The 26,375-nt window shown below is 38.1% G+C and overlaps 1 protein-coding gene across 2 annotated transcripts in view; it reads right to left on the bottom strand.

Moving 5' to 3' along the window:
• Nucleotides 1-889: 889 nt before the first annotated feature.
• The window catches only part of dmrt1 (doublesex and mab-3 related transcription factor 1), a 35,701-nt gene continuing 10,215 nt past the window's right edge, over nt 890-26,375 (bottom strand). Inside the window, exons 4-5 of one of the 2 annotated variants that reach the window (XM_067571673.1) lie at nt 21,321-21,486; nt 890-3,915 (exon numbers count right to left, since the gene is read on the bottom strand). In XM_067571673.1, the coding sequence (XP_067427774.1) occupies nt 3,758-3,915; nt 21,321-21,486 (324 nt within the window). In that variant the 3' untranslated portion in view covers nt 890-3,757. Of the gene's footprint in view, nt 3,916-21,320; nt 21,490-26,375 lie in introns of both variants that reach the window. The other variant, XM_067571662.1, reaches the window with a different exon arrangement.

Raw genomic sequence — 26,375 nt, 5'->3', positions numbered from 1 at the left:
CACTCAGGTTTGCTAGCTCTCATATCTGACCTGTCAAGTTCAAACAAGTCAAACTATCATGAACTTAAGGTTCATTATTTACATTTTTTACAGGTTTTCACAGAAAAATAACCAAACTGACTGATTTACATTTGGATTTCATATAACCCTCCATGCTTCTTGATGTAAAAGAATCACTTCACTGCAGTCAACAGAAGATGAGGACTTCTTGCTGAGAGTGAAGCTAGTTAGCTGGTTATAGAAAGTGTTGATAAAATGGGGAGAAAATACAAATAAGCCTTAAATTATGCAGCACAAGTTAGCCATAATGATTTTTTTTTTTATGCCATGCTAGCAATGTGGCTGTACTGTGTGGTTAGCAATGCCTATCAGTTCACCGCTTAGGTCCAGACTGAAATATCTCAACAACTATAAGATTAATTGCCATAAACATTTGATGTTCATGGTGCTCAGAAGATGAATCCTAAAGACTTCTCATCTAGCATCACCATGAGGTTTTGTATGAAAGGTTGCAACAAATCATTTTCATTTGTTCTGTACTTCTGTTTTTGACTAAATATTCATCCTCATCAGTGTTAGCTTTGTGTTTAATGCTAATAAGTATGCTGTTAGCACTGTCACTGTTAGCATTGTCCTAAAAGCAACTTAGTGTTGAGCTGTAAATGGTATTATTACATTACAATTTTCACCCAGATTTTTGTGCAGATTTATCAGTTTTAAATAAATTTAAATAAAAAGATAAATTCATCTTTTTTTAAATTGAAAACTAAATATAATTCTCTCTGCTTATAGCTATCAAGATAATCTAGTTAAGAAGGCTGTTGACTTCCTGCTATCATAGAAACCAGAGTCATTCATATTTTTATATATATATTCATTCATATATTTATATCTACTGATCAGTTTCCACTTTATCATTCATTTAGGCTCGTTAGTGGATTTCCTCCTAAAAAAATCTGGTTCTAAGACGACCATTCAGATCTCTGCTCTTCAGAAACATTAGTAAAGCTTCAACTCCAATCTAAAAACCATTTACTCTCCGGGCGGCTCTGCAACACCAACACTAATCAAAGATACCCGATTCATTAATTATAACTGAGAGTGACGTCCTCAAGATATTAAAATACAATCTAACAATTATCTCAACACTTTCAGCTTTCCTCCTCCGGCTCTAAACTTGCAGCGTCTTCTTTCCACACCTTCCAAGCCTGTAGCGAGCCGCCATCACTCCACCGGGAGGTTGTCACGGTGGGATCCGAGCAGATTTTATCTATTATGGGAGGGCGTGATTCATGGAAGCAGAGGCAGCTCAAGGAAAACCAATCCTGTGACACTTTCTCCCCTGCGCTGTACCCAGGGCAGCAGCTACAGAAGGACAAGGCAAGCGGCAGTCGGTCGCCGCTGACAACCGTGATAAAATGGCCTTCCTTAACTAAACTCGTAAAGCACAGGGCAATAAAACTCAATCTTCTGTAAAATCCAATTAAGTCATTATCTGACTGATTGTATCTTTAATTGAAAACAGAAGTGACAGTAAATTTCTGTGATATATCAGGATCAATCGATACTGCTGTACAATCTGGTCTCAAGAGGTGATTTATAATGTCAAAGCCTTATAGGTAACTCCACATTCTTCTCTCTAAAACCACTGGTGGATGAAATTAAGAGTAAGTGCGTTTCATAAAAAAACAAGATGGTCACGTTATTGATTACAACAGATGGGGCAAAATCCAATGAATGTTCCCACAGAGCAGCAGAAAGAAAATACAAGTAATTTTCTTCGTCTGTTTTATATTGTTGTTCCCTGCACACCATCACATTTACACTCCATCACTTAGAACGTTTTTATTTCCCTAAAACTTGTAGCGACATAAACTCCAAGACTCCAAATTACTTATTCAAACACAAACACAAATAAACACTTTCAAAGCATGCAATTCGAAATGAATCTCCATAACGCACACAAAACATAAACAATATACAGTACAGTGGTGTACTAGTCGGCTTCACAAAGGCAGAAAAGTTGGAAAAATCTTTTGAGCTGTTTTTTTTTTTTTTTTAATTAACACTTAAATAACACAACTCAAAAGTGGGAAACACAGGATTACTTATTAATTCATGGAGTAAAAAAAAAAGAGTTTGTTTTTGGGTAATTACTGTTCTTACACCACTACCAGGTATTTTATTAAAAAGATTTGTAAAAAAAAAAATGTTTTAAAATTGAGTTTACTAAAGCTGCAACTAACAATTAGTATTATCGATTAATCTGCTGTTTATTTTCTTGATTAATCGATTAGTTGTTTGGTCAATAAAACATAAGAAAACGGTGAAAAATTTCCCAAAATCCTTTCTTTTGTCCGAACAACAGTCCAAAACAGGAAAATATGTAGTTTACTGTAATGTAAGACGAGGCTCCTGGCCTGAAGGGGTTAAATATACAATAGACATGCAAATTCTGTGGAATAAACGATGCTGCTGGATCAGTGCTATAAATCAACAGTCGGTGCTCATCACACGCCAACACACCAGAGGGAAACATGATTCATGTCTAACCCGCCTGTTCTCCCCGCTAACGCTCGCGTCGCACGTCGTCCTGCAGGAGGAGTTCAGACCACAGAGGATGTCTGAGATGTTCTCTACTTTGAATTTTAACTCTGTGACACATTAATCTATACCAGAAAACCGAAAGCACGCCGCTCTGGCGCCTTCGAAATCCATTGACTTTTCTAAAATTATTCTGATCGCTGTTTAGAGTAAATACTGTAATTCCAGTAGTGCTGGTTAAAATATGTCTGGGCGTAAATCTGGGATAAATTTGGTAAAAACGTTGTATATGTCAGGCGATAAGTAACAAGAAATGTCAGGACTGAAACGCCAAATAAATGTTCAAGGTAATTCAGTACCTCAGTTACACAGTTTATCCACCAGAGAGCGTTCACGAGGTTATTTTCAACTGTAAAATGTCACACTCAGTACATTCCTGTTCACGATTCTTTAACAGTTAAGCGACTCTTATCAAAAATGTTAATTTTATGTTTATGTAAAAAAGACTACTGGCCATTAAATCATTATCAGAGTATTGAACTCTCCGATATCGATCTTACTGGTCGGCTTATAGATTTTAAGAAATCTATGTTGCTCTAACTGTTGTTTCAACAGCATTTCAATAACTGTTGAAATAAAGTCATTTAAATGCTGTTGAGACAACAATTATATGCAACTTTAAGAGTAACTTTAAACGCTTTGGTTTTCTCATAATGCTGTGGTGATGTAGAAGTGTACTGCAGGGGGTGTGTCAGTACATTGTGACATCACTGGGGGGGCGTGGTTACAGGTGCAACAGAGCGGCAGCAGTGACGCTGGGTGTGATCAAACTTTGAACCAGAGAGGGCAGCGAAACACTTTAAACAATCGGATGATGAGTAAAAAACAAAAGCAAAAAACCAAACAAACAAAAAAAACAAATAACGAGTGCTTCTCTAACATGTGCATGTCGTGATTTGTGAACTTGTACATATTTTTACTTTTAAAGCATTTTCTGTTCTGGTGAACTGGATTCAACAAATGATTTAACAGCTTTGAGGCTAAAAAAAATGAACTAACACTATAAAACTTCCCTGTATTCTCAATTATTGCTGTATATACTGTATATATTTTTGTGCCTCTTGAACAGAAGCATCAGAGAAACCTGCAGCAACATTGAACTATAAACGTGATCTCATAATGCTTTTGTCGCATCGTGTTATCCTTAGCTTCTTTATTTGGTGGCATCGCCATCGATGATAGAGTTGACGGTGAAGTTTGGCGTCTCGCTGCTGGCTTCACATTCGGCTTTGACGTCGGAGTTAACCAGGGAGCTGATGGACCGGCAGCTCATGGAGTCGTGGCCGGTGGCGATGCTGCTGGGTGAGAAGGCTGCAGGGACAAACAAAGACATCAAGTCCTGATCAGAGATCCACTGAGCAGGTTAGACGACACAATAAAGGATGATTGTGTTGATTATTTATTTAATTAATCGATTGTCAATCACTCCCTGAGCCAAGGATGCAACCTCAAATGTTGTTTTTGTCCAAACAAAAAGTCCATAACCCAAAAATATTAGTTTACTATCATAGAAGACTAAATAAACCAGAAAACATTCACATTTAAGGAACTAGAATCAGAGAGTTTTAGTATTTTTTCCTTGAAAAATTACTCAAAGATTCATCAATTATCAAAATAGTTGGTGATTTTCTGTTGTTCGACTAATTGTTGCAGCTCTAAATTACTTGATAATACTGTGCAAAGTGCAAATATACTGCTTTTAAGTAGCTATTTTAAGAGTTTGAACTTCATTACCCTGAAATCCTGTAACATGATGTCAGTTTATGATAGTTTAAACATTGAGGTTTACCAATCTGTTGATGCTTTGAAGCCTGTTATGATTTCTTCAAAGGTCACGTTCACCTCTTCAAATGTCTTCTTTTGTCAGATCAACACTCCAAGACACAGAAAAGCTTCAAAATCTAACATATGAGAAGCTAAAACCAGCTATTTTTCTATTATTTTTGCTTAAAAAATGACTGAAATGATTATTCACTTGTTGGCTCTTAGCTAGCCCCGTCAGTGTTCTAATATGTTACTGAAAAACAAAACGTGTTTGGGTAAAATACCCCTTCTAGGATAAGTTTTACTTAACTCAAAAACTTAATGATTAACCTTAAATGTTGTCTCACTTCAGTAATGTATGTTTATGTACTGGAAGAGTAGATAAACCTCAACTCTTTCACAGATATCGAGCTGCAAATCTCTCTCTTGGATACTCCTCAAAGTCATAAATATGATAAATTCATATTGCTTCCAGGATAGATAGACAGTACGGCAGCGCACATAGAATAAAAATGTCCACATACTGTAAGGCGTGTAAATAAAAAGGGAGAAGAGAAATACTATTGTGAGACAGACAAAACAGGAGAGTCGTATCATCAGCACTTGAGAATAAATGGTCCTCTCTGTAAGTGCTGTATTCATCGGATATAAATATGACTCTACAGTGAAGTGATTCTCACCAAAGCTCAGGATTTATAGCAAATTGAATCAGTCAGCAAATGGAAAGACAGTGAACACAAAACAAAAGCATTACAGTTAACACGAGAGCTGTGCGCGCTTGTTCTACAGCCGCTGCGCACACTCATAACACCGTGAGGTCGACAGATTTAACACGAATCTCTTTCATTTGTACGACCATTCAAATGTTACCGATGTTTAAAGGACAGATTCGCAATTTTTCAAGTCTGTCTGGAAACTTGTCAGGCGCCCAAATTAACGGATGAGATGTGTTTTAAAACAACAGTCAGGAGCCTTAATTAACACTGAAACATGTTTTTCTTGGTGTAATCATTCCCCCTGTTCATACTGACCATTAGAAGATCCCTTCATAATGCATTTACAATGTAAGTGAAGCTTGAGTGTCCAAATGAGTCAAATCAAGTAGACGTTACAGTCTTTTTAGTGCCAAAGTTCCTCTTTTTGTTACTATACTTCTACCGAAGCTCAACAGGGAAACACAAAGAGGGAATTTGATGCTAAAAGACTGTAAATGTGTCAGATATCCACTTGATATGACTAACTCAGGCTGCTGAAGCCTCATATAAGCTTCAGATAAACTTTTAAATGCATTTTTTCACAATATGACACACTTTTGAAAGGGATCTTTTATTAACTAGTATGAAACCAAAAATATTTGGTTTACGCTCATAGAAGACTAAAGAAACCAAAAAATATTGACATTTAAGGAGCTGGATCCAGATCATTTTGGAATTTTTTTCTTTAAAAATGACTCAAAACGATTAATCGATTATCAAAATAGTTGCCGATTAATTTTCTGTTGATCGACTAATCGATTAATCAACTACTTGTTGCAGCTCTAGTCACACGGTGCTGTCTTCACTACGGCTACAACTAAAGATTATTTGCATCATTGATTAATCTGCTGAATATTTTCTCAATTAATTCATTTAAAATAATGTCAGGAAAAGTGTTTGAAAAATACCCGTCATAGTTTCCTGAAGTCTGAAGTGACACCAAGACAACTAACAGCTTGTTTTGTCAGACGAACAGTTCAAAACTCAACGATGTTCAGTTTTCTGTCACTAGCAGCAAATCCTCACATCTGAGGACCAGGAACTGTAATCAATGACATTTTTTACATGAAAATCACTTTTCTGATTAATTTTCTGTGGATCCATTGATCGTTTCAGCTGCTTTTTTTCACTATTTTTGAAATTCTGAAAAGAATATATAATAAATTAATGAATTTATCAATTATTTTTGGATTAAGTGATCATGAAAATAATCATTAGTAGCACCCAAGTTTTGTTGCTCATCTATTTTTATTCTACAGTGATGTCTCAATGATTTCACTACTGTTTTATTAGTGTTAATCCTAGCTGGGACTGGGTATAGTTTGAACTTTTTCTATCCTGTTGCCAGTATAATACCTGAGTTTCTTTTTTCAACACTTAACTATGAGAAATATAAACATGTAAATAGATTTATTTCATTCACAGAGAGAAGCAAAGTTCTCAAATGTTAAATGTTGGTTATTGCAAATGTCAGCAGCCGTACAAGAATAAAAGTTGTCTGAATGAAAAACAGTCTAAAAAAATCTAAAATTTGAGGGAAATTTATATAAATCTGGTGATTATATGATGAAAGAGTAAGTCAACAAAATTATGAATCTAAGCACGCGTTCAGTGTCAACTTTCAGTACAGATTGACGGACACATTTCAGTCTATTTTCAATATTAATGAGTTCAGTATCCATCCCTTATCATAGCGGTTCATCAAGTAAAAGAAATAAAAAGTGACGTCATTAGTGAGCAGAAACAATCAGTTAACTTATCAATTAAAGAAATCTACTCATGAACTACTTTGAAGTAACTTTTGAAGCAAATATTGACTGATTTCAGCTTCTTAAACTTAAATATTTTCCAGTTTTTCATTGTATTGAATAACAAGACATTTGAAGACATCACCTTTGAGAAATTGTGATGAATATTTTTTTGCTGTTTTCTTTTGAAGACCAAATAATTGATTAATTGATAAAGAAAAGCAAATTGCAGCCCTAATCATTACAAAGTAAACATACTAGTACTTAGAGGGAGAGGTGACAATTGAAAGAAATGTAGACAATAACTCAGGATCCAGTTTTATAAGCTGCATCATCTAACAAAATATAATAAAATCTGTAATGTTTGTTATTTAAGATATTTGACCATCACGACTGTCAGATGATTCCCAGAAAAATGTTTAAATGAACTCCAGATGAGGACGAGAACATTTCCTTTTAAATGTTAGCAATCAAAGCTGAAATACTCACATTGAGTGAATTTTAAATTTGTGATTATTTATCCTGAACTGTGTCCTCCACCATTAAAACCAGAGCCTATGTCCAGTCCACAATCCTCTGACTTGATTGGCCTTCCTCATCCCTCACCCTCCACCATCTCTCCCCCTCTCTCTCCTCCTCCTCCTCCTCCTCCTCCTCAGCAGTGGTAGGAGGGGGAAAAGAGGAGTAATTTTTCTCCTCATTAACTTCCTGATTGGTTTCGGGCTCCAATTTTTGCCCGTCTGCAGTTTGTCACCAATTCCAAACTGGCAGCCCAATCGTTATTACTAATGTTTGTGTAGCTAAGTGCGCCCAGCTCGGCCGGCGGTCTACTTGTACAGCAATAACAGCATGTGGGTGGGGGAGAGCGGCTGTGAATTAGCCTGTTCACTGTTAATTCTCTGCCTGTTCATCAGCAGGAAATCTATGATGTAATTAAAGGCTGAAAGCAACTGGACGTGTTAGTTTCACCGGGGATGTTAAATCATGACACACGGTGGTACACATGTTCTCCGCTGCATCCGACTGTCCGCTGCTTTCTTGTTTAATACAGATTAATGTCAGCGTGCGCCGAAACAGCAGAAAAGCCATTTTCCTAATTAGCCAACACCCACCTGTTAATGACACTAGGGCTGCAACTAATTAATCAATTAGTTTTTGTATTTGTTTGATGCATTGATTAATCATTTGATCAAGAAAATGTTAGGAGGGACTTCTTTAAATTGCTTGTTTGAACCAACCAATGGTCAAAACTCTGAAAATATTCACTTTACAGTGATATGAAATTAAGAAAAGCAGCAAATCCTCACATTTGAGAAGTTGAAACCACATAATGTTTGGCCTTTTTGTTTGAAAACTGATTAATCGATCACCATTTCAGTCCTAAATATTATGAGTGAACTTCATTGTTGATGGACTTTTCAACTATTTATGTTTAATAACGACTTTACTTTACTTGATGCATGAATTACTCTTCAACAGAAGCCTTACGATCAGCTTGTAACTCCCTGGAGATACTTTCAACCACTCAGCTTTACAACAGTAGTTGTAAGTTCTCCCCTTTACTTCCCTTTCAACATTTATTCATATTACTTGTAGTCGCCTCATCTCAGGATTTCATTGTATTCTATTCACTACAAGTACGGCTATGTATCAAACATCAGTAATTTGATGTTGTGTGAGTCTGTGGCACCAAGTATCAGAAACTGTTCAGTACCAAAAGTTGAATGCCTGGTTAGATTGATACTCAAGTTCAGTTATTTTTGATTGATTATGCTTTGATGAGTTTCTGATATAAATCAGAGACTGATGTGAATCTTTAAAGAGGGCTTATGAAGAGAGAAATGTTTATATTCCTCGAAGTAAAAGAAATGTTTTGGTATTAAACTGTATAAAAAATGCACAGCCCTAACTACATATGTATTCTGTGTTATGTACACATTAAATTTAATTATTGAATATATTATCGTCTCAGGTGTTACTGTGATTTAACTCTTTTTATTACTGGTTGTTGCAGCCTCTGACTATTGTGTTAAGATGCTACTTAATGTGTTGTTTATTTAATACTTGATGAAGTTCTGTGTCTGAAACAGCACCGTTCTTGCACAAGAGTTCCCCTCTTTAACAAAACTTCCAACTAGAGTAAAGTAAAAACAAACTTTAGCTACAAAACCCTTAACAGACGAGTCACTCACAGTACAAAGTTTTAGAGTGACTGGCACAAATGTTGAAGACTGTCAAAGCTATTGTAGTGCCAATTTCCTGAGATAATTCAGGCTGAACATGACATAACACAATGCTTTATGCTACAGATGTGAGTGGTAATAAATACAGAATCACTCCTTGTGAACTTCACACCATGTAAAACAATCTGAGGTCAATGCTGTTTACAAAAATTACTGTGTAACAAGACAAAGTTTTTTGTATAAAGACAGATTTTACCCGCTGAGGATGTTGAAAGGGAGTTTATTCTCCTGAATGAACTTTTGCCCTTTTCCCTGTCACTCAGCACTCTATATAAGATTTCCAAACTATTAAACAGTCTTTGTGTGGAATAACAAAAGGAAGCTTTTTTAACCTCCCACTTGTCCTGTTAAGAGAGCGAAGGAGGGAGTGAATGAAGGTGCAATCATTTCTGCCGCTGCCAAAGAGGAGAACAAAAGCCCAGATGTGAGAGGAGAGGGTAATTCAGTCTGATCCACCGGGGATAAGCTCTCTCTCTCTGTGTTTCATACTCTACACTCATCCATCGTACACAAGGGTCATGGGGGTAGATAACACTTAAGTAAACACACACACACACACACAAAAACGGGAGTGCAGACACACACACATGGCTCTGCATCAAACTGTAATGATGTGTGTAACCTTTTCTGAGTCATATTTTGAAGAACAACAACAATCAAATAATCGTTCCCGTCATTTTTTAAGCAAAAATAACAATCTGATGATGTCATCTTGTACTCTAGAAAACTGTGATGGACATTTTTCACTGTTTTCTGATTTTTTTTATAGACCAAATAATTAATTAATGAAAGTAATTGTTAGTTGCAGCCCTTCTATGACTTACTGATAAAATGTGGTAATTAACTGAAATGGCAAAATCATTAAGTAATGATGAGCTACGATGTGTGATCATTATACCTCCTTTTTTTAAAAATATACATGTCCAAAGGTATATGGACACCTACATATGTCTGTATACTGTTGGTCTTGGATCGCTTTTCTTTTTGTGCGCTAGACCCCTCAGTTCCAGTGAGGGACATCTTAAAGGGGGCGTATTATGCTTTTTGTGGGTTTCTGTTATTTATAAACTGTTATGATGTTGAATCTCTGTTAAACACGGTCAAAGTTCCAAAACTTGACGTTAACGTATGTAGAAATGATCCCTGTACGTCAAAAGCCAGGGCTTCAACCTGCTCTGAACAATTTGTTTTTTACATTTTTTTCTATTTACAATGAGCTGACGTTGGTTTGTCATGCATGCCCACAAACGGCCGTCTGTTTAGCCTTGGTTGCTAAGGTTGTTGCTAAGGTTTTTCCATGTGTTGTTTGTGTCGTCCATTCTCATAATTTGGATCAGATTTTGGCTCAAATATATACAGACGTATTTGAGATGCTGACACTTTGAGTGAAGAACGAGAAAAAGTAATGTAATCCTACTACTGTAGTTTGTTTCATGGTTTGTTGGCAGCAGCTTCCAAGAACTGGCCACTCAGAAGAGAGTGAGCTCATCAGGAGGGGAACTGTAAATCATGTAAAGATATTCCAGTAGAGCCCTTCATTAAAAATATAGACCTGGAGGATCTTAACTGGCCTGCACAGAGCACTGACCTCAACCTCATCCAACATCTTTGGGATGAACTCGAACACCAACTGCAAACCAGTGGCCATCAGTGGCCGACCTGAATACACAAATCCCTGAAGCTAAGTTCCAAAATCCTAAAGAAAACCTTCCCAGAAGGGTGGAGGCTGTAATAGCAGCAGATTAATGCTCGTGGTTTGGTAATGACATGTTCAACAATCACATACTGTATGGGTGGAATGTATTGTATGTAAGTATTTGGTGTCCACATACTTTTGGCCACATAGAGTATGAAAACAAGTGATTTCATAATTACTAATCTTAAAGCAAACATAATGATAATAATAGTCAAATCACTAACAGGTAATGACATTAATGGGAGTTTTTTATTGATGACACTATAGCATAAGGTCCGTTAATTAGCTTTTTGCAGAGTTTTCAACCACATCTCATGGTTTTCATCAGCAGATGGCTGCATGTTACCCAAACACAACTTCCTGAATGTGTCAGTGCCGTCCAGGGACAGGAGGACTTAGTGGAAGCCATTATCAACGGAACAAAAATTCAATCTTAGGAATGAAGAGTTGCCTGTCACATGACAAGGTTGGCCCGGGATGAAATGTCTCCTATTAAAACGATACGAGCAGTGTCTAAAAAAAATGTCCCTGGCCAGTTTGAGAAGGTCCCATGTGTGTCCGACTGAGGACAACCCCTGTAGAGGTGGACGCTCTCAGACGCCCTCTCTGGAAACAATATTGAGGCGTCTGGCTCCTCATCATCAGGCCAGTAGCAGGACTTAATGACCCAGAAAACTCAGTCAAAGAGCAGACAGGCAGGCAGGCTTTAAATACTGAGCACTGAACAGTGGAGGCTCATGCCACTCAGCTGATGTTCACACCACAAACCTTCACCCTAAGTTTTGAATCACTGATCGTGTCTGCCTCTTTGAGTCTTAACTCTGTAAGTCTTCTATGATGTAACCAATATCTGATACCAATATAAAGTAAACTCACAGCAATACCATGAAGATGCCGTAGCAAATGTTGCATCAGTTTTTGTTTCCATTAAGGTACAAACATTGAATGAACTGATATCTAAAGCACAATTTTTTTGCTACATTACCGACAAAAGAACCGAAAACATTTACCTCATACATTTTGGAGGAAACATAATTGCTGCATGGATTATATTCATTTACTATGTTATGATGGTTCATGAGGTGTTGTGTTTTGTACAGAGGAAAGGAGGTTGGAGTAGATGTTGGGTGTACAAAGTGCAGGACACTGGTTAGAGTTTAGGGTCTTTTAGGATTAGCATTAAGGGAAAGATCGTGGTTAAATATAGAAAAATCAAAACGCTAACAAGAGACGGAACATGTTAACCTAAATGACGAAACAACTGTGGTTTTGATATAATGCTGAAAAAGTAAACATATCCTACAATGTGTAAGTATCGACTTTTTCAATATTTAATCACAATTTTCTTTCTCAACTTTTTACTGTGGTGACATCACTCGCTGTGCTTCTGGCTGATCTTATTTCCATACATACAACACAGTCCGGTGGCTGTTAATATGTATCTTAGTTCTGTTGATAACAATATAAGTTACATATTAACAAGATAACAAGTAATTGTAATTAACCAAAGGGCTCATCAGGCCAGTCAGCTGTTGCTTATTAGCATGTACTCATAGAACTGGAGTTACATCCAGGTAACTACTATTTACCTGATCATACCTGCTCAACCTAAGTTATATAGTGCAATAACAGGCATTGGGGGCACAGAGTGGGAATGAAAGAGGCGCCATTCTCCCTTTTACAAGACGGTGTACCATCAAAATTATTTTTAAGCTGTTATTTTAAGCTAAAATAGTTGTATCACGTTGCTTTAAGGCGTCTGAAATATTGCTGCTGCTTAAGAGACCCAAATGCCACAAGTGCCGACACAAGTGAACTGTGACCACTGCTCTTAAAGTAAGTCTGGGAGTAAATTCTGAGCTACTACTAATTTCAAGCTACATCAAACATGTTGATCAGAGGACCAAATAAAGAGTCAAATAATAGTTTTTGCATTATCATAAATAGGACTCCTCATTTTATTGTGCATGCAGTAAAAATCTTCCACATATTTCTCATTCTCATCTCCCCAGTGAGGAGCTGTTGAGACAATTGTTCAAAGCAATGATGTCTCTTATGCAGCCATTACCAGTGGGGGGTAGGGGGTGGGGGGTAAGAAAACACTTAAATGCTCATTATTGGTTTGCTTTGGAGCTGAAGAGAGTGGAGGGCCGACACAGGCTGACAGAAGGCATCAGTGTCGGGGTCAAAGGCTAATTAAGCAGGGAGGAACCTTTGCTCCTGCATTGTTAACCAATCTGTTCCCGGTTGAAGATGACTGCCGGAGAGGCGTGACGCAGCCCTCGTCCCTATGCTAAATCTCCATCTCGGCTACTGTGCCCCATCAACTCACAAAATGACCTGTCAGTCTATCGTTGGGCTTTTTGACATGATCCGTCGAAAAGTTATGGATATGCAATAATGAGCTGAGGCGGCCGATCAATATTTGCGGGACTTTTCTATCGTGACGTTTTAAACAAGAGATTCATTGTGAGTCGACAGGGTAAGAAAAATGCCAAAGTAAAGGACACAGGAAGAGTGAAATATATTGCTATGGAAAGGAGGACGCCTCCCGTGGGTGCTAAAGCTGCCAAATGTGTTTATCCAAGTCGTTCAGCTGTTTCAGAGAGCTGCCAAGGCAACATCATTTGTCAATTCACGCCGAGCCGCCACTGCTGCTCAAAACACGAGGAAAGTGACTACGAGAGCATGATTAGGTAGGTAGATACCGTAACTAACCAAGTTTGTTTTATACACAGTTATCAGTAAAATGACACTTAACAGAGTGTAAAAAGAAAGGTGAGTATCCAGGTTATTAAGAGGCATTTAGAACTGCGATGATTAGTCGATTAATCGATTGGTCCGTTGAAAGAAAATTAATTGGCAACTATTCTGATAATCTATTAATTGTTTCAGTCATGCTTGTTTTTGGTTGGTACAACAAGCAATTTAAGGACACCACTTCAAGTTCTTGTGAGTTGTGATGGATGTTTTTTACTTCTTTTTGACTTTTAATAGACTAAACAATTAATAATATGTATATTAATAATGTATAATATGGCAGATTAATCCAATAATGAAAATAATCATTAGTTGCAGTCCTAGAAGCATTTATATAAATGCCCAATGCAGTATTTATTTAATGAGTGGACAGTCATTCTGTGACTAAAGGGTCGGTTCACCCAAATTACAAAACAACAAGTTCAGCAGTGGATCGTCTGTGTAAAAAGGACAGCCGGCATGGCAGGACAACACACACTGGACGCTGTTGTGTTACGCATCAAGCTTGGCATGCTGTCTAAAATCACACACAGGGGCAGAATTATGACAGCTTTGTTTGGTTCAGTGTAAAAAAGCAAAGCCGGCACAATGACGGGTCCTCTTTACGGCAGTATTGCAGGATCTCTGTATAAAAGAAGCTATAAAGAGCTGGAACAAGCTAATATGAAATATACTGTGTATATATGATACTGTCAGACAGTGTGAAATAAGATTAATTTGACAACCTCAAAGCTAAAGCAACTACAGTAGATGTACTGTATCAAAATAACAATACAGATGATCATATATTGCAGGACTGCAGCTACTACAGTGGTAACTACTGCAACTTCTTAACAGAAAATGATGAAAAATGTCCATTACTGTTTCCCAGAGTCCGAGGTGATGTCTTCAAATGTCTTGTTTTGCCCACAACAGTCCACCACTCAAAGATATTCAGTTTACTCTCACAGATTCACATTTGAGAAGCTGGAATCAGAGAGTTTGGACTTATTTCCTTAAAAATGACTCAAAACGATTAATCGATTAGTTGGCAATTAATTTAATAGTTGTTGATTAATCATTGCATCTGTAATATATTGCTACACAGGAAATAGCATAATGTAAAATGGATGTCAATAGATGTCACGTTTAAGTTCTTTATCCTGTAGGCATCTTGACGCCGGACAGTGTGAGAGTGTGTGAGAGTGAGAGAGGAAGAGAGAGTGAGGGGAAGAGGACATAAACTACACTGCCCTGGCCATTTAATGTCTCCACTGCCCCAGGCCTGTGTTAATGGTGGTGTTGTACAACATATTACAACGGTGCTTGTGCCCTGAGCAGACAATTACACTGGTATTTAGTCCGTCCACAGCCCCACAGGCTATCAGGGCACTTAGCAGCACAGCAGGGTGGGGAAGACAACCTGACAGTTACAGTGGAAGAGTCCTGCATGGCCTAAGAGCCAGAAGACACACTCAATCAGCCCCAGATTAAACGAGACCCTCCAGGGCCTGACGGGCCCCTGCAGGGTCACTTTCTGTGCGGCTGGCTCTTACTTACAGGTTAGATACAGTTGTAGCTTCAGCTAAAATGCTTACATTTTCTGAGAAATGCAAGGAAAGTGGGATACTTTGAGGCGACTATTAGCCTAGAATTTATTTAGAAGGTAGTATTCCTTTAAAACTGCAACATCTGTCAGTTTTTAAGTTTATGGTGTTTACGATCCGATTCAAAGTACTTTATTTGTCTCTTGGCAGTAAATTGAGGGACTGAGATTTATTTAAGAACTGGTGATATAAAGTACTTAAAATATAAATCTACAGAGCTTGCTTCTGTTAATCACCACATTATCTCAGCCTTCTCATTAATAAGAGACTGTGTTTGTTTGCTAACTTTAGTAAAAATCAAAATACCACTTTATCAATACAATTATAAATTACAAAAAACTCTAATATAAGGGTAAGTTCCAGTGGTTTAATGCATAAAGACATTTCTTGTGTCCATGTGTTTCTGTTTCCTGTCCAACACTCACACAGAAATCAGATTTTTTTAAAGCAATCACAAAACCAGAAATGATCAAAACATATTTAAGCAGGGAAAGACTGTCAACTGCCAAAAAATACCACATGAACAACCCCAGTGAACACAGGTTGAGGTTAAAACCTGATTGAAAAGTTATTTTTAAAGACAGTTTGGTTATGTGTAACTAATGTTAAAAACCACTTAACTCACTATGTTTCACTGTGAACCAGGTCTTCTTCAGCCCAGTTAAACTGTGCGATCAGAACCAGTGTTTAATGGAATAATTGAGGTGCTACCACTAAATGATACGAGGAGTAAAAAAACTCCTCAAGATGAAAACATTACAACACAATTCAAACCAACAGTCTGCTCTCTAGTCATTGCTTTTTTCCTCAGGTAATGAAAACAACACAGAGTACATGTACTGAGCTGAGTGATGTTCTCAGTATGTCAAGTGACCAAGGAAATGAACTCTGGCTGCTACACGACATGAAACAGCACTTCCTATGAAAAGGTCACCTCTTGAGTTTAGAAGTACAGATTTGTTTCGGGTTTAATAAATCCAAAAGAGTGAAAGGCCTTTTTGACATCACCAGAATGAGTGTGGCCCCCGTGGGTGTGGGTGTGTGTGTGTAGGTACATGCGGTGTGTGTGTGTGAGAGAGTGCGTGGGTGTGAGCGAGTGAAAGTTTGAAGTAATCTGATCTGAAAGCAGGTAAAGCCCATTTTACACACGAAACAAAGAAACTTACTGACACCGATCTCTCCATTGTTTTGTTTTTTTTTTCTGTTTTTTTTTTTTTTTTCTCTCCCAGAGGAGGCTGAGAACCTGAAACGACAGACTTAATACGCAGTAACTCACTTTGGTGTACAGTACGGTATGGATTGAAGCGAGGAAAATCAATAGAATATCATCTAGAAAGATAGTAATGGATTTCTAACTTAATGGGCTCACACAGGTCTATCGATTAGCAGGATTAACATCTGCAATACCTCAACAATCTGATTTGCATTTAAATTACTGTACGCTCAGTGCTGACACCAATATAACAAAACAGACAAACGTATAGCCGGCACAGCGGCGCTCCATTTTAAAGGTCTGACTTAGTATAAATCTGGTTTTCAAAATAAGTTAGAAGAGCGTGAAAGGAAAGTTGCTGCAGTGACGGACAGTTTTGCAAAAACTTCAGGCACTTTTGAATTTTTAAAAAGTCTAGACAAGGACAAAAAAGAAAGAACATAAACATTGACAAACTTGGCTAGAAGCTGTCTGCTGTAAGACTGAAACAGCCATAACTCTTTCGGGGCAGCTCATCTGAGCCTCCCCGGTTGGATCCTAGTGAGGAAGCGGGCTGGGTGTTTGTGGAGAAACAGTGTGAGTGTGTGTTTCTCTGTGTGTGTGTGTGTGTATATGGAGGGGGGGGGGGGGACAGTATGAGGTGAGATGTTGGGAGGGCAGCGAGGTGGGGTGGGAGTTTGATGGACTGCGCTGTCACCTCCCGCTTGGCGATTTACGGCGGCGGGGCTGCTGACGAGCGCGGGGCAGTAAACAGGCCGGCCGGGGGCGTATTTCACAGAGAGCTGGCTTTTATGAAGAACACCAGGACGGCTCTCCCCACAGCTCCGCCCGGCCCGCCGTGACGGATGGAGAAAGACGCATGACAAGCTTCATCATTGTTTGTAAATCTTAACTGTTCCCGCTCACTAACTCCAGAAGGCAATTTTGCGGAGACAGCGGGGCCTGCGGAGGGGGAGGGCGGAGAAGGGTTGGTGGGGGGTGGGGGGGGTGGGAGGAGGAGGCAGAGGAGAGGGGACGAGGAGGGGAAAGGACAGCGTGGCACTCCTGAAGGTTATTTGGATCTCTGTATTTGGCCAACTGATTAGCCCTCTCCTGGGAGGGAGATAAATCTGACGGGGCGCTGTTTGGCAGCCAGGTAGAAGGGGAGGGCAGGTAGGTTTAGGGTTCACAGCTATTTCCTCCTCCTGGACTGATCCGGAGCTGCACAACATGTTCGGTCAAAGTCAAACAATTCCAGGATTACAAGGAGATGTGGTTGAATTTTGATATACTGATGCAAATGTCTAAATAAATCAAGAACTAGGGCTTGATTCTGTTTGTTCTCTTGCTGTTTTTACTTTAAGCTGTTTGTTATATTGATGATTCTACTATTAAAACTGTGGATAACTAATTAACCTCCTAAAATGCAAGTATAAGCATTTACTGCAGCTAGTATTAATGAAAATGAAATTACTCAGCAGTTCCAGAAAAAAACGAGAAACGCTTTAGTACCTTTAAAATAAAAAACAGTGAAACAATTTTGCAGCCACGTCACATAAAATAAAAAAATCATTCTGCGATGCTCACAAGAACAACATGCTAATAACTCTAAGTGACATATACTATGAATTATCACAGTTACGACATCAAGGCTCCGGTCCAACACTTGCTCACACACACAATTGTCAAAAATGTTTCACAAAGAACATCTTAAGACACAGAGGCTCTTACAAAACAGGGTTTTTGTAACAGCGTTCATCTCCAGTCAGTGGAAGCCCCCATTTAGATACGACACACACACACCCACACGCTGGATTTGGCAGCGGTTGTACCAAGTGTTCAGACTGGCTCTTTGACAGTAAGCTGAATCAAACCTCATGAATCATTGTCTCCACCCAACAAACCTTGTCTCTCAGCTCTGCATAACATGAGATACTCAAAGCTAACGATTCATTTCTGATTCCTCTATTCTTGTATATATATACCTGACAAGAGATTTCATTCACTTGTTGAAGTTCTGGGAGAGCTGAGAGGAGAGTTTGAATCCAGACTCGGTGATGTGAAGCTGATTTTCATCGTTACTGAGACCCCACGTGGATGTATCCTTTCTCACTCCAACTATCACACACATATGCTCCTTATGATTGTGCTGCTGTGGAAAGTCAAATAGTTGATTTGCAGACAATCTCAAAGTCAAACTCAGAGCAGTTTTTGGTCACTTCTGAAGTTTGGTATCTTAAGCAGATTTATCCAATATGAAGCCACACAAAAAGTGACGTCATTACATGATATATGAGCATGTGTACTTGTGAGTCAGCGTTCTCAACAGGAGGAAACAGAGAAACCGGCTCACTTGTGCACGTGTTGAAAGTCTTACAAGGGTTGATTACAACAACTACAATCTTGAAGAAAGTCAAGGAAATGCAGGCCTGCTTCTGCTCATAAGCCTGTTTTTAGTTCAGAGAGAAGAAATATATTTTCCTGTAGTTAATTTTCTCTAATTTGTTTACTTTTTCTCTAATATTTGCTTCTCTCTAGTGAAACGCAGGATAGATGTATCACTCAGTGCCTCTAAAAGTATTCAAATAAAAAATCTAAAATCATTCTTTGATTGGATATAAACATATGAAACCTGTAACGACGGGTTGCTAATAGATAACGCTCTCTTTCGAGGGGTCACAAGTCAGAAAAAAAAGACTGAAAAACCACTGAGTTTGGGGGGGGGGGTTTGTTTCCCCGGTACAGTAGTCACCACCAAATGTGAGACCACCCGCTGAGAGTGTTGTTGTCTTGTAATGGAGCATGGCGATTCACCGCAGGAGGCTGACGTGGGACCCTCACAGGAAACAGACAGGTGAAAGTCAAAAACAAATATAGGAGAGATGCGGGGGTCTTAAGGATAGTGATGCTGGTGTTGTCAGGGGTCTAATTCATAGAAAGAAGGATGTTGATGCTGAACGAATGACACTTTGCCCCTACATCCTTTTATAAATGAGTAAGAATATGAAATACAATACCACTGTGTTATGGAAAATCAACCACTTCCATCTTTTAATTCCTAACACAAAAAATGACCTCTTTGTTCCAGTCGCAGGCCTATAAGGACCTCAGGTGAGTGCCGAGACCGCTCATCAAACTACCGTATTTGTCCCCAAAATACAGCAGTTTGAGTTTTGCTATTTTGTTGTAGATTTTCATGTGCATGCACCATTATTAAAGATATTAACAAACGACAGTGACAAAACCTCGTAGGCTACTTTGCTCCAAAACAGCATAAAGAACAAAATGAGACTTAACTAACAGGACCAGCCTGCTGTTTGTTAGATGAAAAATAAAGCTTCATTTTACACCATTAATACTTCAAATAACTGAAAAACATCTCTTGCAGTCTTGCACACTGTTTCACATGCTGCTAGTGTCTTCATTTATGATGTTTCAATCTATAAAACATTCATTGGGTATATGGACAAGCATCAGTTCTTTATATATGCAAAGATGCTTGGACCACAAAAAACATAATCAATTGGTTAAAAGCCATTTTTTTCATTAAAAAAAACTATAAAACTACATCTATATCTATCTAAATAATCTATAAAATGTCACATAATGAAAAAATTATAAAAGGACAAAAGGTATGTAAGTGCAAAAGTGCCAAAATCATTCATAAACTGGAATCTTACAATTAATAATCATACATAAATTGAGCACCACAACAACATACATATCTATATTTAACCCCAGACCCACCTGACGCTTAAAACTGGTGTCTTTACTTAAAATAACAGAACAAGAGCTGGTTAGTTAGTGTGAGCAGTGAAAGCCACAATGGCTGCACAGACAAAGAAAAGAGCACCACCTACAGACTAACAATCTCACCCCCGCTGTTTGACTCATTGATGATCTGTGACTTGTCGGCAGCATGACATAATTTCCTTTCGCATTCATTTTGACACATTTCACAAAGCAGATGCCATACTTGCAACCCATACATGAACAGGCAAGAGCACAAATCTCTCACAAATCTATTTGTGAGGAATTTATGAGTGACAGTTACTTATGAACCAGGACGCCGCCACCATTTGCGATCCGCACGTAAGACGTTAATGGCAATTTAGAACTTACTTATCCTTCCCCCGAAGCACACTAAAACAATGAAATGAAGCACAAAGGAGACGTACGTTAAAAAAAATCTTGGCTTTTAATTTCCAGCAGTGTTCGGTCTGAACAGGCATGCCAATCAGCCCCATATCTGTCTCTATCTCCTGCTGCATTGTGCAGGCTATTTCCTCTTATCTAATTCTCATTGTGCATGCATTCATTGCTAAGTACCACAACAAATGCTTCGCCGAACAGATGAAGCAATACACACAATTTTATTTACCCACATTCATAGCTACTGAGAAAGGCAGAAAAATCTAGGCAGCCAACGTCAGCGGCCATGCTTAGCTGAGAGATTCCCATCTGAAAAAAGCGAAGAGTGCCAGAAAACTACTGCTGCAGGCTCTGAAATCAGAGATGAGATCTACTTCATCTTTAAACAACATGAAAAGAAACAGAGCAGCACTGTCAGCTCTTTGTCAGCCCATAGATGTGTGTTTTAATTTTAAAATTTATGACTGTAAATGAGAAAAGGTTACAGCTAAATGACTGCGCATAATGTAACTGACCTTTCTGTAGTTCTTTCAACATAAAAAGTAAAGCAATCTAGATTTATTTGCATGCTAACATGGATTTAGTTTGAGTTTTGTCTTTAAAGTAAAGTAAAAAGTAGAAAAAAGTAAGTGTAGTAAAAGAAAAAAAAGCGTCACTTTAGACTAATTTTGTCTTATAAATTTTATGACACCCTTGACTCGAGTTCAGACCTCCCTTGAATGTACTTTACCACACTGTTGATAAAGTCTGGGTAAAACTTTATGGGGCCTGAGAAGTGTGTGTGTGTGTGTGTGTGTGTGAGTGTGTGTGTATCACTCACAGGCTGCCATTGTCTCGGAGCAGTTGTTGTTGTTGTTGTCCTCCAGGGTGAAGAGCGGTGGCACACAGGTGGTGGAGCCCAGGTAGGTGGCTGTTGGGTAGTAGGAGTGCATGCGGTACTGAGAGGACACGTTGTGGCCAGACAGGCGGCTGTCGCCATGAGGCATCTGCTTAAATACAGACAAACACAAAAACAGGCAATTTTACAGGAAGAATTGTCTGAATATGCTGCGTTTATAGACGACATCCTAATCATCAGAGATTCTTAGACACCTCAGGTCCAAAAGGTGGGAGTCAAAGTGTTTTTTAAGTCTATCAAAGACTCCACTGTGGGTTTTGATGACATTATATTTAGCTAAAGCCTCCTACGAGACTTCTCTAACTTCGTTGGTCATTCATTGTTGGCAAAAAAGGATACATTTCTTTCTCTGCAGGAACACACTCAAGGCGAAATCACCAACAAAATAATACAAATTATAACTCCTGAAGTGGGTCTATGACTTCATATGTTACAATGTCCTTGAAACAGTTTTTATCAGTGTACCGAATTAGGACTTAATGTTTGTAACTTATCCCTGTTTTTTTGTTTTTTTTGTATAAATAAAATACACATAAACCCTTATGTTGGTTGTTCACACTGAAACAAATGTCTCATATATACAGTAAGTCCTATTTTTAATCTATACCGCAGTCTTCATCAAGGCTGCAACTAACGATTATTTTCATTATCGATTAATCTGATTAGACATTAGTCATTTGGTGTATCTGCTTCCCAGAGACTGAGATACAACCTTAAAATGTCTTGTTTTGTCCCGACCAACAGTCCATGACTCAAAGATTTTTAGTTTCCAATCATAGAAGATTAAATAAACTAGAAAATAGTCACATTTAAGAAGCTTAAACCAGATAATCTTTGTATTTTTTTCTTAAAAAATGACCCAAACGATTAATCAGTGATAAAAATAGTTGCAGATTAATTATCAACTAATGGTTGCAGCTCCAGTCTTTAGTACCCATGTACTCCAATCCCAGCAATACTTATGGATATACTAATGTATTCTCTGCCATCTTTATGCACAAACACTACTGAATCACCCCATTCACTCCTGTTTGACTGTACAATCCTCCTAATCAGACATCAGATCCTCACACGAAACACTTTAACAACCTAATCTGCAAGGAGGAAACACAGAAAGAAAATATGTGAAAGAAAATTAGTAATGTGTCCCGGGGTCCACGGCCTGTGCTGCAACATGCAGCGCTGGCTAGCTCCTGTCCTCTGAAAACTTTAAAACGAGCTGTCTACTCAGCAGCAAGGCCGCCTCACGGAGGGTTTTCAATTTCACTTTTATGGAATTTGATTTCTGTCAGCCTGTAATATGTCACCCGTATTGTCCACACCATCAATTTTCCGACAGCTTTATAAACTGTTATTTAAGCTACACTCAGCTCTTGTATTAGGCTGTGAAAAATACAATAGAGATTGGACTGGAGTCTTGAAAGTGCAATAAGCTTACATTTTGTAGGACACAGAGAAAAAAACAAACAACGCTGTCTTAGTGAAAGTTGCCCAGGAAAGGTAAGTTTTGTTATGCTTACAGAAAAAGTTTAAAAATTAAGCGAACACAGGTAAATCCAACTGTCAATGTGATGTCATATAAATAGTTTACTGGTATAAACCTTTCTCAGTATACACTGGTGGGCTCATATTATTTTAATAACAGTTTGCAGCTTTATATCAGGGATGAATGAAATCAGGCTTCATTTTATGAACATCTTTAGGGCTGCAACTAGCTATTATTTTCATTATCAGTTAATCTGTTAATCTGCTTTTATGGATTAATGGTTTAGTTGTTTGGTCAATAAAATGTCAGCAAATGGTGAAAAATGTCAATCACTGTTTCCTTAATGCAACCTATAATGCCTTTGAGAGTTTACTATCACAGAGGACTAAAGAAACCAGAAAATATTCACATTTAAGAAGGTGGAACCAGATAATTTGCAGGAAAAAATTCAAAGATTTCTCCAGTAAATTATAGCAACACTGAACAAAAAGTGTACTCGTGAAAATAGCCAAAGCAAAAAAATGCTAACTTATTTGTGACGACACCTCCCAAACCCCCTCATTCACTAGTCCTTAAATAACAAACACTCAATAGTTTACTCAGCAGTGAGCAGCAAATTGAGATTTAAGCATAATATTCCTCAAATGATTGAGCTACACCATAATGCTGGTTTGTGTGAGTGTGTATAGTTTTGTTGAAGCGATATTGACATATTTCTATTTGTTTTCTTTTACATCACTTACTGAGCTCACACAAATGATTTAGTGCCCTAATCTCATGAACATGTGCCACTGTGTAGATTTTTTTTTCTTTCTTTTTTTTTTTTTTTTTTTAGTTTCTCGCCTGAGAGAAATTCTTCACAAGCAACACCCTGCCTGTCACAATCATAGATGACCTGATGATAACTCGTTGAAAAATTACATCTCTGGAGCCTGTTTCTACGTAAATGCAGTTTCATGGCTCTGAGCGTTAGTAGGTAAACAAATGTCAATTTGCAGTTTTTTGGCGGAGGTGATGGAGTTTATGTTGTGGGCTGCAGAGTCATTATTAGCTACATTGGACTGCAATTATCTAACACGTTAAGATATGAAAAATAGATGTGTGCGTTAATTTATGTGAGGAAAATGATGCCACACATCTACAGCACTTTCTTTAAACTCACTGACTAACCTGCTGACTCCTGGGGGGGCTTCCTTACCTCCCTGAGAGGGCCTGTCTTCTTATCTGGCACCATCTCCTGTCTGGAAGCTCTACACCACCCTTATATTATTATCATCCACCTGCATGACAGCCAAGCACCACTGAGTGCACAGGAGAGGAGAGGAGGAGGTAGATGGTCTTACATTGATAAAGACCACAGTGTTGCCTCTCGCTTTTTATTTTGCAGTGGGAAAGAGCTGCGAGACCACAGCTAGAAACCAAAAAAAAAAAAAACCCCACTAGGCTAATGTTAGTCTTAATTTGAGGGAAATAAATGTTATTGCACTTTTTGCAGTTGCGAGTTAAATTTGCACAGCTTACAATTTCAATTATATTGAGAATAATTAAAAGTATATTCGCTACTTTATTGCAAAATGTCATGTAATTAGTACAAGGACTTAATCAGCAATGAAATGATGTATCGAGATTTCGTAACAGGTCAGTGTAGCAATAAATGTGGAATTTACCGTAGAAATAAATAAGATTTTTCATGTGTGGAAAGATGTGCTTGCAGTAAAATCGAAAGATAGAGCTGATAAAAACAGATAAAAACAATATAAATAAACATCCATTACAGCACTCTCTATTGACGACTGATATAACGCAACAGTGACTCAACTTGTCGGTGATATTCATAAGCAAACAGCTGTGCATCAGGCGTAGCACTGCCATGAAACCAGCATTAGGCTATTCTGGAGCAAAACAACTGAAAATGTTGGGTGAAAATGTCCATTTAAACAATTATAATTATATTTTAAAAATATATATATATATATAAATTACACTTAAAACTAATGTTATGATGCACCAAATACAAAAAAATGATAACTTTATGAAGTTAAATTAACGAAAAGACATCACAGCTGTTTGACTTGACAGGTGCTCTCTTGACAGAGTAGAAACATCATAGCAATATGTGCTCAGCAGAAAATATGGAGACAAAATCAAAAGTAACTCAAGGATAATCACTTCAGGTGGAGTTGTTAAAATTGCAGTAGAGCCCATTAAATTGTGGAGGTTTAGGACGGGTAAAGGAGACAGAAGAGAAAAGCTTTCTTTGGTTTTTATCAGTGCAGGGGTGGGCCTGTCTATTTCAATTCAAGGAGTTCAACTGCTCCTTTTATTTCTAAAATAAATATTCCTCTTGTGAATATAACAATGCATTTCTAGGTACAAATTGTGCAACTGTGTTTGTGGCACTAAAACTCAAGACTACTCCTGTCTGTCATCTTAAAATAATCAGCTCCTCATGCAAATACAAAGACAGTGGTGCCTGGATTTGAATAACCGTAGCACGTAGCCCTCTCGACCTGACAACTTCACTGAAAATATCATAAATCACTAAGGAGGATGGCTAAATTATGCTAAAGAGTGCTAACTGATTAGCATTAATGTGCTCACTTTCTCCTTCGAGCGCTGAGGCGTAGCGGTTTGTTCCCCTGCCAACAGACAATACCATTAACCTTTGCAATTCAGGCTCCGCTGTGCGCTGACAGGTTAGCGGAGGCAGTGACCCCAAAACTAGATGTTGCTACTGAGGGAACGGGGACGGGGGACGGGGATGGGGGGGGTTGGAGAGGGGCGAGCAGCGATGGACAAACGTTTATCTTAAAAAATAAACCACCTCATCTGAGATCACTGAAGAGTTATAGATCTAATTTGCTTCACGCACAAGCTCATCTCATTTGACACAATAGAGATACATTTAAGCATAAATCAGTGTGAATATACAGATGGGCGAATGAGAGACCAAGTGTGTGTGTGTGTGTGTGTGTGTGTGTTGGTGGGATGTTGGGTACCGTCTCCCTGATGTCTCCTACGTTATTCCATAAGTGCCAACATTAAATCAGACACTCTCATCCATCTCAAATGAAAACAAAGGAATTAAAGTTCATATAAATTTCTACTAGACGTAAAGAAAATATACTTCTAATATCCACAAAGTTACTGTCAGACCCAAGTAAACCTTCCTCCTTTGTTTTTAAAAAAAATAAAATTAACCTTTATTCAGGGTTTCAGCACAAAGATGGGGGATTGTAAACTTTTTATCACACTGTCTTTGTTAGTAAAGTTCATTTTTTATAATTTTACTCTGCAAGTCTGTTATTTTCTATATTAGGACACACCAGAGTGCTTTAAGTTGATACATTCTTTAACTGACGGAAAATGAACCAGTCTTGATAATCGATCGATCGTTTATCAAGCAGGTCATTTATCAAACAAAAATGCTAAACACTTACTGGTTACAGCTTCTCAAATATGCCTTGTGCTGCCAATTTTTAAGTTATATA

This window comes from Thunnus thynnus, chromosome 2, assembly GCF_963924715.1.
Source record: "Thunnus thynnus chromosome 2, fThuThy2.1, whole genome shotgun sequence".
NCBI lineage: Eukaryota > Metazoa > Chordata > Actinopteri > Scombriformes > Scombridae > Thunnus > Thunnus thynnus.
The sequence above is the reverse complement of the archived record's forward strand: the minus strand, read 5'-3'. Positions and strand labels throughout refer to the sequence as shown.